The sequence below is a fragment of the Mustela putorius genome, unplaced genomic scaffold (assembly GCF_011764305.1).
Source record: "Mustela putorius furo isolate JIRA1106 unplaced genomic scaffold, ASM1176430v1.1 tig00003834_pilon_pilon_pilon, whole genome shotgun sequence".
NCBI lineage: Eukaryota > Metazoa > Chordata > Mammalia > Carnivora > Mustelidae > Mustela > Mustela putorius.
This window is the reverse complement of record NW_025421987.1, coordinates 96154284-96169148: the sequence shown is the minus strand read 5'-3', so window position 1 is coordinate 96169148 and position 14865 is coordinate 96154284. Positions and strand designations below refer to the sequence as shown.

The 14865-nt window shown below is 36.4% G+C and overlaps 1 protein-coding gene and 1 pseudogene across 3 annotated transcripts in view; both read right to left on the bottom strand.

The window, feature by feature from the left end:
- UBXN7 (UBX domain protein 7) overlaps positions 1 to 14865 on the bottom strand; it is a 61696-nt gene that overhangs the window by 29002 nt on the left and 17829 nt on the right. For all 3 annotated transcript variants that reach the window (XM_004745349.3, XM_013052637.2, XM_045088758.1), the window contains 4 exons: positions 14651 to 14798; positions 11830 to 11897; positions 2646 to 2711; positions 114 to 226 (listed from right to left, as the gene is read on the bottom strand). In XM_004745349.3, coding sequence (XP_004745406.2) covers positions 114 to 226; positions 2646 to 2711; positions 11830 to 11897; positions 14651 to 14798 — 395 coding nt within the window. The remainder of the gene's footprint in view (positions 1 to 113; positions 227 to 2645; positions 2712 to 11829; positions 11898 to 14650; positions 14799 to 14865) is intronic.
- Positions 6181 to 8239, bottom strand: LOC123394537 (annotated as a pseudogene).

Below are 14865 nucleotides of genomic sequence, written 5' to 3'. Positions count from 1 at the left end.
ACGTATTAAGATGCCAATTCTCTGTATTCTGAAAAATTGTTCCTAGAAAGAAAAAATGGCACTGAAAATGCAAAAGGATTCATAACTAAGGCTTACAATTTCCAAAAACTTACTGTTTCAAAGCTCCCTTTATGCATCAAGTCAATGGGTGGCCGGAAGAGATCTGCAAGGGTAGTTAGTTTCTTATCAATTGCTCCTCCGTTTCTTAATTCCTGTTCTTGCCGGACTGCAAAACAAGAGGATAGAAAAGATATAGTTAGTCAGAAAATAAAAGCGTGAATCTCAAAATATAAAAACATGCATCAACTGCAAGAACTACTGAACAACATGCCTGACCTCATGCAAATGTAAACAGCTAATGCTGACTGTGAAACACATACAAGGCAAGGTGGGGAAACTCTTAAGACTTCCTGGTGTTCAAATTCAAATGTAGGTACAAAAGCTTTACAGTAGAGTCAACTAATCAAAATATTTCCTTCTCATATTGCAAGCAAACTTGAGCACAGGAGAAAATTTTCATCTCCATTTATCCAGTTCTGAAAGTGAGCCTAATTTATCTGTTGTTTTGAGCTACATTCCCAATCTTTAAAGATTCTGGTAGTGAGAGAGAAAGACCACCTCTTGTCACCTTCTCCTGGAAGGGTACATTCTTCCCTGGATAACATGAATCAGTCTGGGTTCCCCTTCAACTCTCTTCAAAGTTTTAAGACCTATCTGTCTGCAATGAGCTCATTATAAATCAACTACAAAATCAAGCATGGTCCAATGGTTTTTCATATTCTCTAAACAAATCTTTTCTTTTAAGATTCCACAGCTAAATCACCACTGAATCCTCTAAAAGTATGTGGCCAAGAATGTCATTCTAACTTACTTCACAGAAAATTATAAACCTATTCCAAACAACTGTAGCCAAAATGTTAAAGAATGGCTGCTTTGGGTAGTGTGGCTTTTTCCTCTTCTGTTTTTCAATCCCCTATAATAAGCATTTTCATTGTGGTCATTCCTTTAACTGACAGATTTCAGGATTTTCTTTTTTCTACCAATTAGTCATGCATTGTTCTGCAGTACAGTTGACATACAGTATTTTTTTAGTTTCGGGTATAAAACAGTGATTCGATAATTATATATATTACAAAATGCTCACCACTGTTAAACATAGTTACCCTTTATCACCACACAAGTTAGTACAGTATTAACTGACTATATTCCCAATGTTGTAGTTTTCATCACTGTGACTTATCTTATAATGGGAAGTTTATACCTCTTAATCCCCTTCATCTATTCTGCTTATCCTCCCAGTCCTCTCTGGCAACAACCAATTTATTCTCTTTTTCACTTGTTTGTTTTGTTCTTTAGATACCACATATATGTGTAAGCATATGGTATTTTTCTTTGTCTGACTTATTTCATTTAGCATAATACCCTCAAGGTCCACAATGTTGCTATGAATGGTGAGGTTTCATTCTTTTCTGTGACTTAGTAATATTCCACCATGTAAATACCACATCTTCTCTATGCATTCATCTATTGATGGGACACTTACATTGCTTCCATAACCTGGCTACAGAAAATGTTGCAATAAACAAAGGGATGCCTATTCGTTTTCTTAGGATAAATACCCAGAATTATAATTACTAGGTCATATGGTATTGCTAGCTTTAATTTTGGTGGGAACCTCCATTTATTTTTTAATTTTAATTTTTAAAAAGATTTTTATTTATTTATTTGACAGACAGAGATTACAAGTAGGCAGAGAGGCAATCAGAGAGAGGAGGAAGCAGGCTCCCTGCTGAGCAGAGAGCCCGATGTGGGACTCCATCCCAGGACCTTGGGATCATGACCTGAGCCGAAGGCAGAGGCTTTAACCCACTGAGCCACCCAGGCGCCCAGGAACCTCCATATTGTTTTACATAGTGGCTGCACCAATTTGCAATCCCATCAACAGTTCACAAGAGTTCCCCATTCTCTATTATCTTTGCCAATACTTATTTCTTGTCTATTTCATACTAGCCATTCTGACTCATGTGAGGTAAGATGTCAGGATCTTGAGGGAAACCATCTTTTTCTTTTATTATAGTCAGCATTTAAGTGCTCATTCAAAAGTTAATTTACTTCGTAAATTACCAGATTTCTTACATTTCTGCATCATTCTTATTATTTTTCTATCACCAGTTAGGTTAGCATTTGGAACAATTTAGCTCAAGGGGAAGTTAGTAACAATCACAGACTGAATTCATAATTTCCTTTTAAAATAAGGTGACGGGGGTGCCTGGGTGGCTCAGTATGTTAGGGCCTCTGCCTTCGGCCCAGGTTCCCGGGATCGAGCCCCGAATCGGGCTCTCTGCTCGGTGGGGAGTGTTTCCCCCCCTCTCTCCGCCTGCCTCTCTGCCTACTTGTGATCTCTCTCTGTCAAATGGATGAATAAAATCTTATAAATAAATAAATAAATAAAGTGACTCCTCAAAGTAATTACGCCTGATATTAATCATCTTTTTCTTTTTAGGAAAAACTATATAGAACAAACCATGATCCTGACCTGTAGGAGAATATATGGGTGCTTCTCCATCTTGTGGTTTTCTATGTGGGAGAAAAAGCAGGGAGAAGAAAGAAAATAGAGAGATAATAAACTGGTAAAAGATACCTACTAGTTTCAGTTTGAAAATCTCGGAAGCCATCAAATATTGAACGTGCAGGCCGTCGTCTTTTAGGAGCTTTAGGAGGAAAAAAACCAGAAATGATACAAAAATGTATACCTAAATTTGGAACAGTTATAAAATCTTCCTTATCTATATGTATTTGTTTGAAAACACTCATAGATTATAAAGGTGTCCTCCTTCAAAAAATATTTTAAAACTTTCAAGTCATTCATGTAAAATTAACTCAATCATCTTTAGCCCTACCATTCTGTTTTGCAAATAAGAAAATTAAGACCCAGTTAAGAGACTTAACCAAACTTGTGTAAAAGACAGAACAAAAAAGATTTTGAGAATGACTCTCCATGGTGACAAAGCTAAATACATGCTGTAAACATCTAATTCAAGTTAGCCTAAGGGGTTTCTGACTATCCTGTGGTGTTAACACTTGAGTGAGTTCCTTTCTTCTAAACCATATCTAAGAACAACTTATTAGTTAACGGATACACATGTAGAATTATAAACACCAAAAACATTTTTAATTTTGGAAGAAAATTTTTTTCCCACAATTACACAATGGGTTAGTTGAAAGAAAAATAAACAGAACCAAGATCTTCTGATACCTGATATAGTATTTATTACCCAATCCTTAAATATTTTATAAAGTCTAAAAAAAATCATTAAAATGTTATCTTCCTATATGTATATGTTCAGATCATTTATATACATTATAATAAACAAGGACATTTAACAACTCCTTCAATATGGGTAAGAGTTATTAAATTGGCTTATGGCCGGGCGCCTGGGTGGCTCAGTGGGTTGAGCCTCTGCCTTTGGCTCAGGTCATGGTCTTGGAGTTCTGGGATCAAGCCCCATGGGGGGCTCTTTGCACAGCAGAGAGGCTGCTTCCCTCTCTCTCTCTGCCTGCCTGCCTACTTGTGATCTCTGTCTGTCAAATAAATTAATCAACTCTTTAAATAAATAAATAGGCTAATGGCATGCCTGGCCAGCATGTAAACAGAGCAATGCTTCATATTAATAAATGATGAATAGTGGTAAGAGTAAATAGATAAAGTCCCCCATCCCATGTCAAAGCATCTTTCCCAAAAGTCTGTGCATGCCATTATATAATTTTATATCCAAGAATTAAGTCAAAAAACAAAACAAAATGCAGTACTAAACATTAAAAATCTCATTTAAAAAAATATTTTACTTACTTATTTGAGAGAGAGAGCGCACGCGTGCGCGCAAGCGTGAGCAGGGGGAGGGGCAGAGGGAGAGGGAGAAGTAGGCTCCCAGCTGAGCAGGGAGCCTGATGTGAGTGAGGCTTGATCCCAGAACCTAGAACCCTGGGATCATGCTTAACTGACTGAACCACCCAGGTGCCCCTAAAAAATGTCATTTTTGAAGTACTATCTGTATATAACTTATGTACACTTTTGTATTTTTTTAAAGATTTTATTTATTTATTTGACAGAGAGGGAGAGCACAAGCAGGGGGAGTGTCAGGCAGAGAAAGACAGAAGCAGGCTCCCCGCTAAGCAAGGAGGCCAAAGCAGGGCTTGATCCCAGGGCCCCACACATTTGTGAATTTATATTAAAGAACCACAAAATTGTCTCAAGGAAAAGAGATCTGATTTAAAAAAGGAAAGGGGTGTCTGGGTAACTTAGGCAGTGAGCGTCTGCCTTAGGCTGAGGTCGTGATTCCAGGGTCCTGGGACTAAGGCCTGCATTGAGCCTGCTTCTCCCTTTCCCACTCCCCCTGCTTCTCCCTCTCTTGCTCCCCCTGCTTCTGTTCCCTCTCTTGTTGTCTCTCTTTCTCTGTCAAATAAATAAATAAAATCTGGCATGCCTGGGTGGCTCAGTGGGTTAAGCTTCTGCCTTTGGCTCAGGTCTGAGGGTCCTGGGATCAAGCCCCATGTTGGGCTCTCTGCTCATGGGGAGCCTGCTTCTCCCTCTCTGCCTGCCTCTCTGCCTACTTGTGATTTCTCTCTCTCTCTGTGTCAAATAAATGAATAAATGAATTTTTAAAAAATAAAATCTAAAAAAAAAGGAAAAAGAAACTTCCATGTTTTAGTTCTGTATTGAATTTTATGTTGAAATTATTAAACTGAAAATTTTTAAATTTAAATATTACATTACTTTCTCCTCCTTCTTTCCCTCCTTTCCTTTATAAAGCAGCAGCAAGGAATGTTATTCTTTCCAATCTTCTAAATTTTAATCAAGAGTTCCTACTTCAAATGTATATGTTTCTAGCAGGAATAACATGGCCTCTCAAAGAATACTTTCTTAAAACTCTTTAGCAAATACTTTCTAACCGTAACAATTAGGAAAGTAAGGATATCTGAGGATAAGGGTATAGAATGGCTGCCTAAACAGAGCATATGATTATTGCAGAGGTAGTACATACAAGATAATTTTCTTCTATTTTGAAACTGCCAAAGTCAGGCCACTCAATATTTCACAACTACCCACCTTTTTCCCACTTTAGCCCTTCTATATCAGTCACCTAATCTCCTGGGGGAGTCTCCTACTTCCTCTTTTGCGACCCTTGGACACAACCCCTTTTATTTCTTGGGCTCATAACCTCCTCCCATTTGTTTCCTCCTAGTTTATGCTAAGTCTATCCAAGAACCTATCTGCAGGCCATATACAACGCCTCTAGTCCTAAAACCATTATTATAGGCATACCTCAGAGATAATGTAGGTTTGGTTCCAGACTACCCCAACAAAGCAAATATTGCATTAAGATGAGTCAAATGAGTTTCCCAGTGCATATGAAAGTTACATTTACACTAAAGTTGACCACCGAATAATATAGATTTGAACTGCACAGGTCTACTGATATGTGGGTATTTTCGATAAATACAGTATGGTACTATAAATGTGTTTTCCTTACGATGTTTTAGTAACTTTTTTCCAACTTACTTTATTGTTAATACAGTATATAGTACATATAATATAGAAAATATGTGTTCATCAACTACATTATTGGTTAAGACTTCCAGTCAACTGCAGACTATTAGTTAAGTTTTGGAGTGGGCAAAGGAGGTGAGGTGGGGGGAGTCAAAAGTTATATGAAGATTTCAACTATCTGGGGTTCAGCTCCCTTAACCCCTGAGTTGTTCCAGGAACAATGGTATACTGTAGTCCATTATATGTGCAATATTGCTAAAAAATGCTAACCATCACTGGAGCTTTCAGCAAGTTGCAATCTTTTTGCTGGTGCAGGGCCTTGCCTCTATGTTGATGGCTGCTAGACTGATCATGGTGTTAGTTGCTGATGCTGCGTGGCTGTGGCAACTTCCTAAGATAATGAGGTTTGCTGCATTAATGGACTCTTCTTTTCACAAATGATTTCTCTGTAGTATACAATGTCATTTGATAGCATTTTACCCACTTACTTTCAAAATTGGAGAACCAAGCAGCACCTGGGCTTGCTCAGTCGGTGAAGCATGTGACTCTTGATCTTGGGGTCGTGAGCCTCACACTGGGCGCAGAGATTATTTAATAAATAAATAAATAAATATATATATATTTTTTTTTTTTTAATTGGAGTCAATCCTCTCAAACCTTGTTGGTGCTTTATCAACTAAGTTCATGTAATATTGTAAATCCTTTGTTGTCATTTCAACAATCTTCACAGCACCTTCATCAGTAGATTCCATCTCAAGAAACTATTTTCTTTGCTCATCCACAGGATGCAACTCCTTCACTAACATTTTATCTAGAGATTACAGCAACTCAGTGACATCTTCAGGCTCTACATCTAGTTCTAGTTCTCTTGTTATTTCTACCCATATTTGTACTCACTTCTCCAATGAAGTCTTGAACCCTCAAAGTCATACATGAGGGCTGGAATCAACTTCTTCCAAACTCCTGCTAATGATGTTATTTTGACCTCTTCCCATGAATCGTGAATTGTTCTTAATGGCATCTAGAATGGTGAATGCTTTCTATGAGGTTTTCAATTTACACTGCCCAGATCCGTCAAAAGAATCACTATATATGGCAGTTACTGCTTTATAAGATGTATTTCTTTAATAATAAGACTTGAAAATAAAAATTTCTCCTTAATCTACGGGCTACAGAATTGGATGTTGTGTTAGCAAACCTGAAAACAACATTAATCTTATTGGACAATACCATCAGAGCTCTCAGATGACCAGGGGTATTGTCATTGAAGAGTCATATTTTGAAAAGAATCTTTTTTTCTAAGCAGTAGGTTTCAACAGAGGGTTTAAAATACTCAGTAAAACATGCTGTACACAGGGACGCCTGGGTGGCTCAGTTGGTTAAGCAGCTGCCTTCAGCTCAGGTCATGATCCCAGCGTCCTGGGATCGAGTCCCACATCGGGCTCCTTGCTCCGCAGGGAGCCTGCTTCTCCCTCTTACTCTGCCTTCCACTCTGTCTGCCTGTGCTCGCTCTCGCTTGCTCTCTCTGACAAATAAATAAAATCTAAAAAAAAAAACATGCTGTACACAGATATATTGCATCCAGGTTTTGTTGCTCCATTTGCAGGGCTCAGGCAGGGAAGATTTAGCATAAAGCTTAAGGGCTCTAGGATTTTCAGAATGGTAAATGAGGGCCAGCTTGAACTTCAAGTCATCAGTTGCATTAGCCCCTAACAAGAGAGCCAGCCTGTCCTTGGAAGGCATGAAGCATCGACTTCTCCTCTCTAGCTATGGAAGTCCTAGCCAGCATCTTCTTCCAATAGAAGGCTATTTTGTCTACACTGAAAAATCTGTTGCTTAGTGTAGCCACCTTCATGGATTATCTGAGCTAGATCTTCTGGAGAACTTCCTGCAGCTTCAATATCAGCACTTGCTGCTTCACTCTGCGCTTCTATGTCATGGAGACGGCATCTTCCCTTAAATGTCATGAACCAAACTCTGCTAACTTCAAATTTTTCTTCTACAGCTTCCTCACCTCTCTCAGCCTTCCAAGAATTAAAGAGTGTCTTGCTCTGGATTAAACTTTGGCTTAAGGGAATGTTGTGGCTGGTGTGATCTTCCATCCTGACACCAGAACTTTCTCCTTATCAGCAAGCAACAGGTTGTTTCACTTTCTCATGTTTGTGTTCCAAAGAGTAGCACCTCTCATTTCTTTCAGAAATTCTTCCTTTGCATTCACAACTTAGCTAACTGGCACAAAAGGCTTAGCTTTTGGCCTATCTCGGCTTTCAATATGCCTTCGTAACTAAGCTTAATCATTTCTAGCTTTTGATTTAAAGTGAGAGACATGCAACTCTTCTTTTCACTAGGATACTTAGGACGATAGGGTTATTGATCAGCCTACTTTCAATATTGCTGTGTTTCAGGGAACAGAGAGTCCCAAAGAGAGAGAGGGAATTGCTGGCTGGTGAATCACTCATATCAAATAAATCCACCACCTTATATGGGTGTGGTTTATGGTGCCCCAAAACAATTATAATAGTACAATCAAAGATCATGGATTACAGATCACCGTAATAAATATAGTAACAATGAAAACATTTGAAATATTTCAAGAATTACCAATATGTAACAAAGAGACATGAAGTGAGCAAATGCTGTTGGTAAAATGGCGCAGACAGACTTGTTCAACACAGGGTAGCCACAAACCATTTATCTGTAAAAAGCACAATATCTGCGAAGCACAATAAGATAGGAATGCCTATACTCCCACCTGCCTGTTCAGTATGTGTTTCCTGACTCTTCCAAGCCATCTTCTATATAGCAAACATTAGTCCTTTGTATTCTCACTCTATTGCCCATGTAACAGGAATGCTGGTCGCTGAGGTCAATGAGGCTAAGCTACAAAATGCTAATAAAGATTCAAAAGGAGGGACGCCTGGGTGGCTCAGATGGTTGGACGGCTGCCTTCGGCTCAGGTCATGATTCCGGACTCCCGGGATCAAGTCCCGCATCGGGCTCCCAGCTCTATAGGGAGCCAGCTTCTCCCTCTGACCTTTTCCTCGCTCATGCTCTCTCTCACTGTCTCTCTCTCTCAAATAAATAAAAAAATAATAATAATAAAATAAAATAAAAATAAAAATAAAAGATTCAAAAGGAGATCCATATAACAGGCAAGTGGGATAGGTGGAGAATAAAAATTTAGTCAGAAGAGTGGCACTGCATCACATTTTCATAACACTCTGTTAATAACTGGTTTAAGAGAAGACAGCTGGATTTTCAGATCCGCTCCTGCACTCAATCTGTTGTTATTCCTATAGCTCAAGTGAATGAAGGAAATTAAAAGTCAACCTGACACAGATACATAGTTGTAAAGGGGAGAAGTATTTTAGTAGTATTTTGAGATCATTGTGAATATTCTCCTTTGATACTGCACCAAAACTCAACCAGTAGTAGTTTCTTAAAGGTTAACTGTAGCATGGAATCTAAAATCTTATCAATGAACTTTTCATTATTTGCTCCACTAAAACCCATTGGTCTATGCAGTAGGTAGTCTCTAGGATGGCCTCCAATTATCCCAATTTCCCAATATTCATAACCTGTGTGTGAGTATCTTGAATATGGGCAGGATCAAATGGAATATGGCAGAAGTGATGTGTTGTCACTTCTAAGAAAGATGGTGGCTTCTAAAATGCACTGTCTTCTCTTGCTCTCTCATTTGCTCTATGGTAAGGAACTGATGTCTCCAGCCAACAAACAGCCACAGTAAGCTTAGGAGATCCTCCTCTACTCAAGCTTTGAGATAATTATAGCTCCAGCTGACACCTTGATTATACCCCTGTGAGAGACCCTAACCAAAGATACCCAGTTAAGCCGCACCTGGATTCCTGAACCACAGAAACTGTGAGATAACAAATGTTTGTTATTTCAGGAAGCTAAATTTTAGAAAAATCTGTTACACAGCAATAGATAACTAATCTCTCTCTTCAATTTATCTTATTGTCTGTTCTTTTAGCTATGCACAATTTTGTAATCTGGCACACTGGTCATTTGAAAATATGAGTTCAGGGGCCCCTGGATAGATCTGTTAGTTAAGCATCCAACTCTTGATTTCTTTCGGCTCAGGTCACAACCTCAGGGCTGTGAGATCAGCCCGCATTAGGCTCTGCTCTGGGCATGGAGCCTGCTTAAGATTCTCTCTCTCTCTCTCTCTCTCTCTCTGTCCTTCCCCTACCCCCCACCAAAAAAAAGAAAGAAAGAAAGAGAAAATATTTGTTCACTGAGTTATGCAAACATTCCAAACACCAACTTCATTATACAATAATAACAAAAAAATCAACATCTGTTATTGCTACCACTAATCTCATCAGAAAGCCTTTAAGTAATGGGAAGCTATCAAAGTTCCTAATTGTGGATATAAACTCTAAAATCCTAATTCTTCCCTGAAAGCTCTTTTTTAAATAACTGGTAACAAACAACATTAGTTGTTTGTCTTAAAGCAGCAACAGATTTTTTTTTTTTTTTTTTTTTTCAGAAAATGTCTGCCAAATGCCTGAAGTCTAAACCATAGTTTGTCAGGAATCTTTCAAGTAAAAATAATGTTCCACAAAAAAAGCAGCTAGTTTAGCTCACAACTCAAACAACGGTACAAGTGCTTTTCCTTAAAGTAACCACACTATGTCAGTATGCAGAAGTGCTTTATGTACATATCCTATTTTGTAAAACAGAATAGTTTAAAAATGTGTACTCAGGAGTCAAGACTTAATGAAATTAATTTTTTACTGTTTCATCAAGAACATTAAGTAAAATAGGTTTATTTTTTTTTTTAAATTGTGAGTGTATGGCAGTGAAGAATTTACAGTTTGGTGCCACTACCCTTACTCAATTAAGATGCAACAGTCTGTCCATCATTGCCTCTGAACCATCAGTCCAATTGCCAAAGATGTAAAAAAGGTTATAAAAATAGTTTTCAGCTTAGACTCCCAGACCACACTTTTAGAATCACACTTTAAATCAATTCTGTCCTAAGAAGAAAATAGTTCTCCAAAGACCTTTATCAGGTTATAGTAAGATCTAATAATAGAAGTCAGGACTGACTTCCTAACTCTACATTCATTCCCATCCCCCTCTTCAATGTTTATTACACCAGAGGTAAAAGGAGGAAAGGGGTTTCAAATGAGAACTCTTTTGCCTCTTTACAACAGTTAAATAGCAGAGAATTTATTTCCCATAATCTACCCCACTCAGAAATCTTGCCTTATTCCTTGCAATAAAGAAAAGATAAAGCTTCCAAGGGCATCACCCCTCAATTCTAAAATCCATTCATAACATTTGTATGAAAAAAAAAAAAGATGACCAATGCTTCATTACTTCTGGTATAAAAACAGCACAATGACTGGCTAAATCAAAGTCCAGAAAGCCCATATTATACTTCAATATTCAGTTCTTACAGTTTTCTTCCTCCCATCTTTATTTCTGAATCTAGACAACATATTCTGTTATTTCTCACTAAACTCCAAACTGCCAAGTCACAGGCTGATCTTTAAAAAAAAAAAAAAACCTCTACATTACAGTGTCTTTTCAAATTAAAACAGCATTTATATTATTTTCTTCATCCCTTTTTTATGATTTATTTCTTCTCCTTTATTCAAGTTTACCTACAGAACTTTTTATTTCTCTGCATTACTGGTCTCAGTGTGTACAATATACATTTCTATGGCCTTGCCCACCCAGATTATAACTTTATTTTCTATTTTTTTAACATACCAATTACAAAAGGTAAATAAATGCTTATTAAACTAAAACTATAAATTTTCTTTTAATGTAATTAAATGTTACATTTTTTACTGTCTCTCTATGCACCCAGGCTGATACCACAACTTTTTGCATGGATTAGGTATTACTTTCTCCTTTGTTCAAAACAGAAATGGCGCTTCTGGAAATTTAGAAAGAGAAAAGACAAGGCATATCAAGACAGTAAGGATGTGGCAGTCAAGTAAGTGCCCCTCAAAATAAGAGTCTTTTATCTAATGATAGGTTTGTTTCCATTATAAAGCAGTTATTTCTCTTTGCTAATGTTCCTTCTTTTGGTCTTCTACAACAAATATTTTAGTCTGTTTCTCTCCTTGGAAAGAAGCAACTGTGCAATTTTCCTGAAGGGATACAGAATTAAAAGATAAGAACTGACTCTACACTTAAAGTTAATCTCTGAGCAAGCCTTCACATCTTAGGAGGATAACTTCATTAAAACCCTAAAGATAACAACAGAGTCCAAGAAAACTAAGGAAAAAAGATGAACTTACCACCAAACAAAGGTTCTGGTTCCACCAATATTTCCTGTTTTTGAGGAATTGGGGCACGAACTTCTTCTCTATTAAAAGAAGTAGGAAAATATCAAAAGGAAAACTTTTTTGCTACATGTTCTCTCCATAACTACTGTGAAAGCATCCAAATTAACAAGTTATATGAACACCAAATTTAGTGACTCTTAGGAACCACGGTGTTAAATAACAGTTAGATGGTCAACTAAATATTAACTAGTTGACAGAGGTCAAGTCGAGTGAAAATATCTGGCATAGATGGCTCAAATGATTTATAAAGAGAACAAACAGAAAAAGAAAAATTATCTCCCCTTTCCTCTTAAGTTCCCTACCCTAGATTCTTTACAGGAAAAGAAAGGGGGGGGAGCTTAAAAACAAAAAAAATCAGACAAAAAAATGAAAAACTACAAATGTAATAAAAGTAGTACTATATTGCTACTACATCAAGCAATAGATCATTAAATCACATATACTAAAATAAGTTTATATTAAACAAGCAGTAAATTTTATGCTAGTTTTAGAGTCAGTTAACAGGTAATCCCTTGGATTATTTATTAAATAAACTCCAATATATACAGAACAGAAAAAGTAATTACTCATCTTTTAAAAGTCTATAAACTCTTCAAAGTCTACCGCCAGAGGATCTATTAATAACCCATTTCCTCCAGCAGAAAATACTCATTTAGAAATATTGTAAAAATGGTGTATGTTTATTTTATAGTTTTAAGTATTAATCTCTGCTGATTAATGTTCACAGCAAGGAAGAGTATGTTTCAAATTTATTACTGTCCTGCTCACAACGTTGATTTAAGTCAGACCTAATGTTTTCCATTCAGGTGTTTCTAATAATAATAACTGAGCTTAAGGCCCTATTTTTGATATGATAGGTGGAACTCCAAAACATACTTTATGAAATAAAGTATGAATATTCATTTGTCAAAAAAATCCTATAATCAAAGAACAACTAGATCGACTAAAAAATCTACAATTAGGCAAAGATGAAGGATTAAAAGGTAGTTTAAAATTAAGTCTATCAGTCACTGCTCACACACAAAATTTCAATAATCTGAAAGAAGAAACAATGGAACTATAAGAGGAAGCTCTATTAATCCTCTTTCATCAAAGAGAATTAGTCCATTTTCTTAAGAAAACTAAGAATTTAAAAGACATCTTTTACCTAAATAAATCTTTCCATGCTATACCTGATTTCATAAAATATATGTAATTACCTATATCTGTAACAATTTAATTACTCAAAAAACAAACCTTAATCTGATGAAATACATCAATTAGCGTATGGATTAAGTAGTAGTCCCTATACAGAAAAAATTGATTACTGTATGTTTGAGGGTATCCGTTCCAAGATTGCTAGCTACCCAACAAAATGAAAGAATGAATCAGAAAAAAGAACCATAAAGAGTGAAAATTATAGTTTAGGAATTAGGAGCCATTATCAAATGTTAATCAATTAGCAATACAAGTAATCTAAGTCAAATTACAATGTAATTCAGTAGGAAAAGACATTCACCTATCAAAATTATTATTATTTTTTTAAAGTAGGCTCCACATCCAACGTGGGGCTTAAATTCACGACCCTGAGATCAAGAGTTGCATGCTCTACTGACTGAGCCAGCCAGGCACCCCATATCAAAACTATCTTTAAACACAATTAAAAAAACATGTTTTATACAGTGAGAACAGTTATATTCCCCCCAAATCAGCCATGAATACCTGTTTTTTCTGTAAGCTAAATCATTTCAGATTGATTTCCATGAAAAATTGGAGCTATATTGGGGGGAATGGAACACCAAAATCTGAAATAGTAGCCAACACGGATAGGAAAAAACTTTATGAAGTATTAATAATGATCTCTAAAGTTCACTCTTCATGTGCAAACAATTAGTACTCTAGAATCTGGAACTAGATCAACGAAAGAGGCAACTATGTCTTGAATGTCATTTGGCTTTTTAAATCTATCTCTACCTTAAAAATAATATTATATATTTATATATATTATATATATATTTTTATATATTATAGTATTATATTTATATACTATGTCTATTTAGTCTATTCCCTTAAACAGGGAGTTTCTTTTGTTTAGTATCTCATGTTGTAAACACTCAGAGTTATAAAGGGCTGTAAGCTTTAAAGTCTTATTTAAGGATCTGTTTGATTTTGCTTCAAAAGTCAATGGTTTTCCTTAGGTAGCATTCATCTCTAGTATTTTCCAAAGACTTAGAAGTTTACCCATAAGGTGTTCATTTCAAATTCTCATTGGTTATCAAATGTAAAGGGCAAAAAACCCCAAATTTGTTCACCATTTACTATCGTTCCCTACAGAGTATGGTTCCATATGTTAAAGTGCTTCCAATGATTAGCCACATGTAACTATCATTAAGGTATAAAGGACCAGAATTATTTTTCAAATAATTTTTGTGGCAACTCAAAACTCTCCTGAGACAATGTAAGAAAATTTAGAATTGGGAAATCTGAGCTTTAATTGGCTTTATTGCCATATCTGCTACGAACTTACTGTGTAGCCTGGGAAAATGGCTATGCTTTTGCTTCCTCATCTGTAAAATGTAGATAATAATGTCATCCTGCAAGGTTCTTTTGAAGATTAAATAGGACATGACAGTGCTCTAGAGAACTGAAGGTATGTAAGCATAAAAATGTACACGTGACACTTCTTCAGATGCTTTCAAGTTTTTCAAAACCAGAGAATTAACCTAAATGACAAAAATGCAACTGCTCAATTTAGGCAAGGAGTAGCTCCTAATAATGAATAATAAATTCATACTCTGTGTGTGGTCTCACTGTGGAGACACTTGCTGAACTGGTACTGGGCTCTTCAGCAATTCCTCCACCATCCAAAAACATAGTGACTGCCATCTCCAGATTATTGTTGCAGGCTTCAAGCATATGTTTCCCTACACTTTCGCTTGCACCTGAAACAGCAAAAAGACAGGGAAAAAATAAAAAAAAAAAAAAAAGAAAAGAAAAGAAAAGACAACT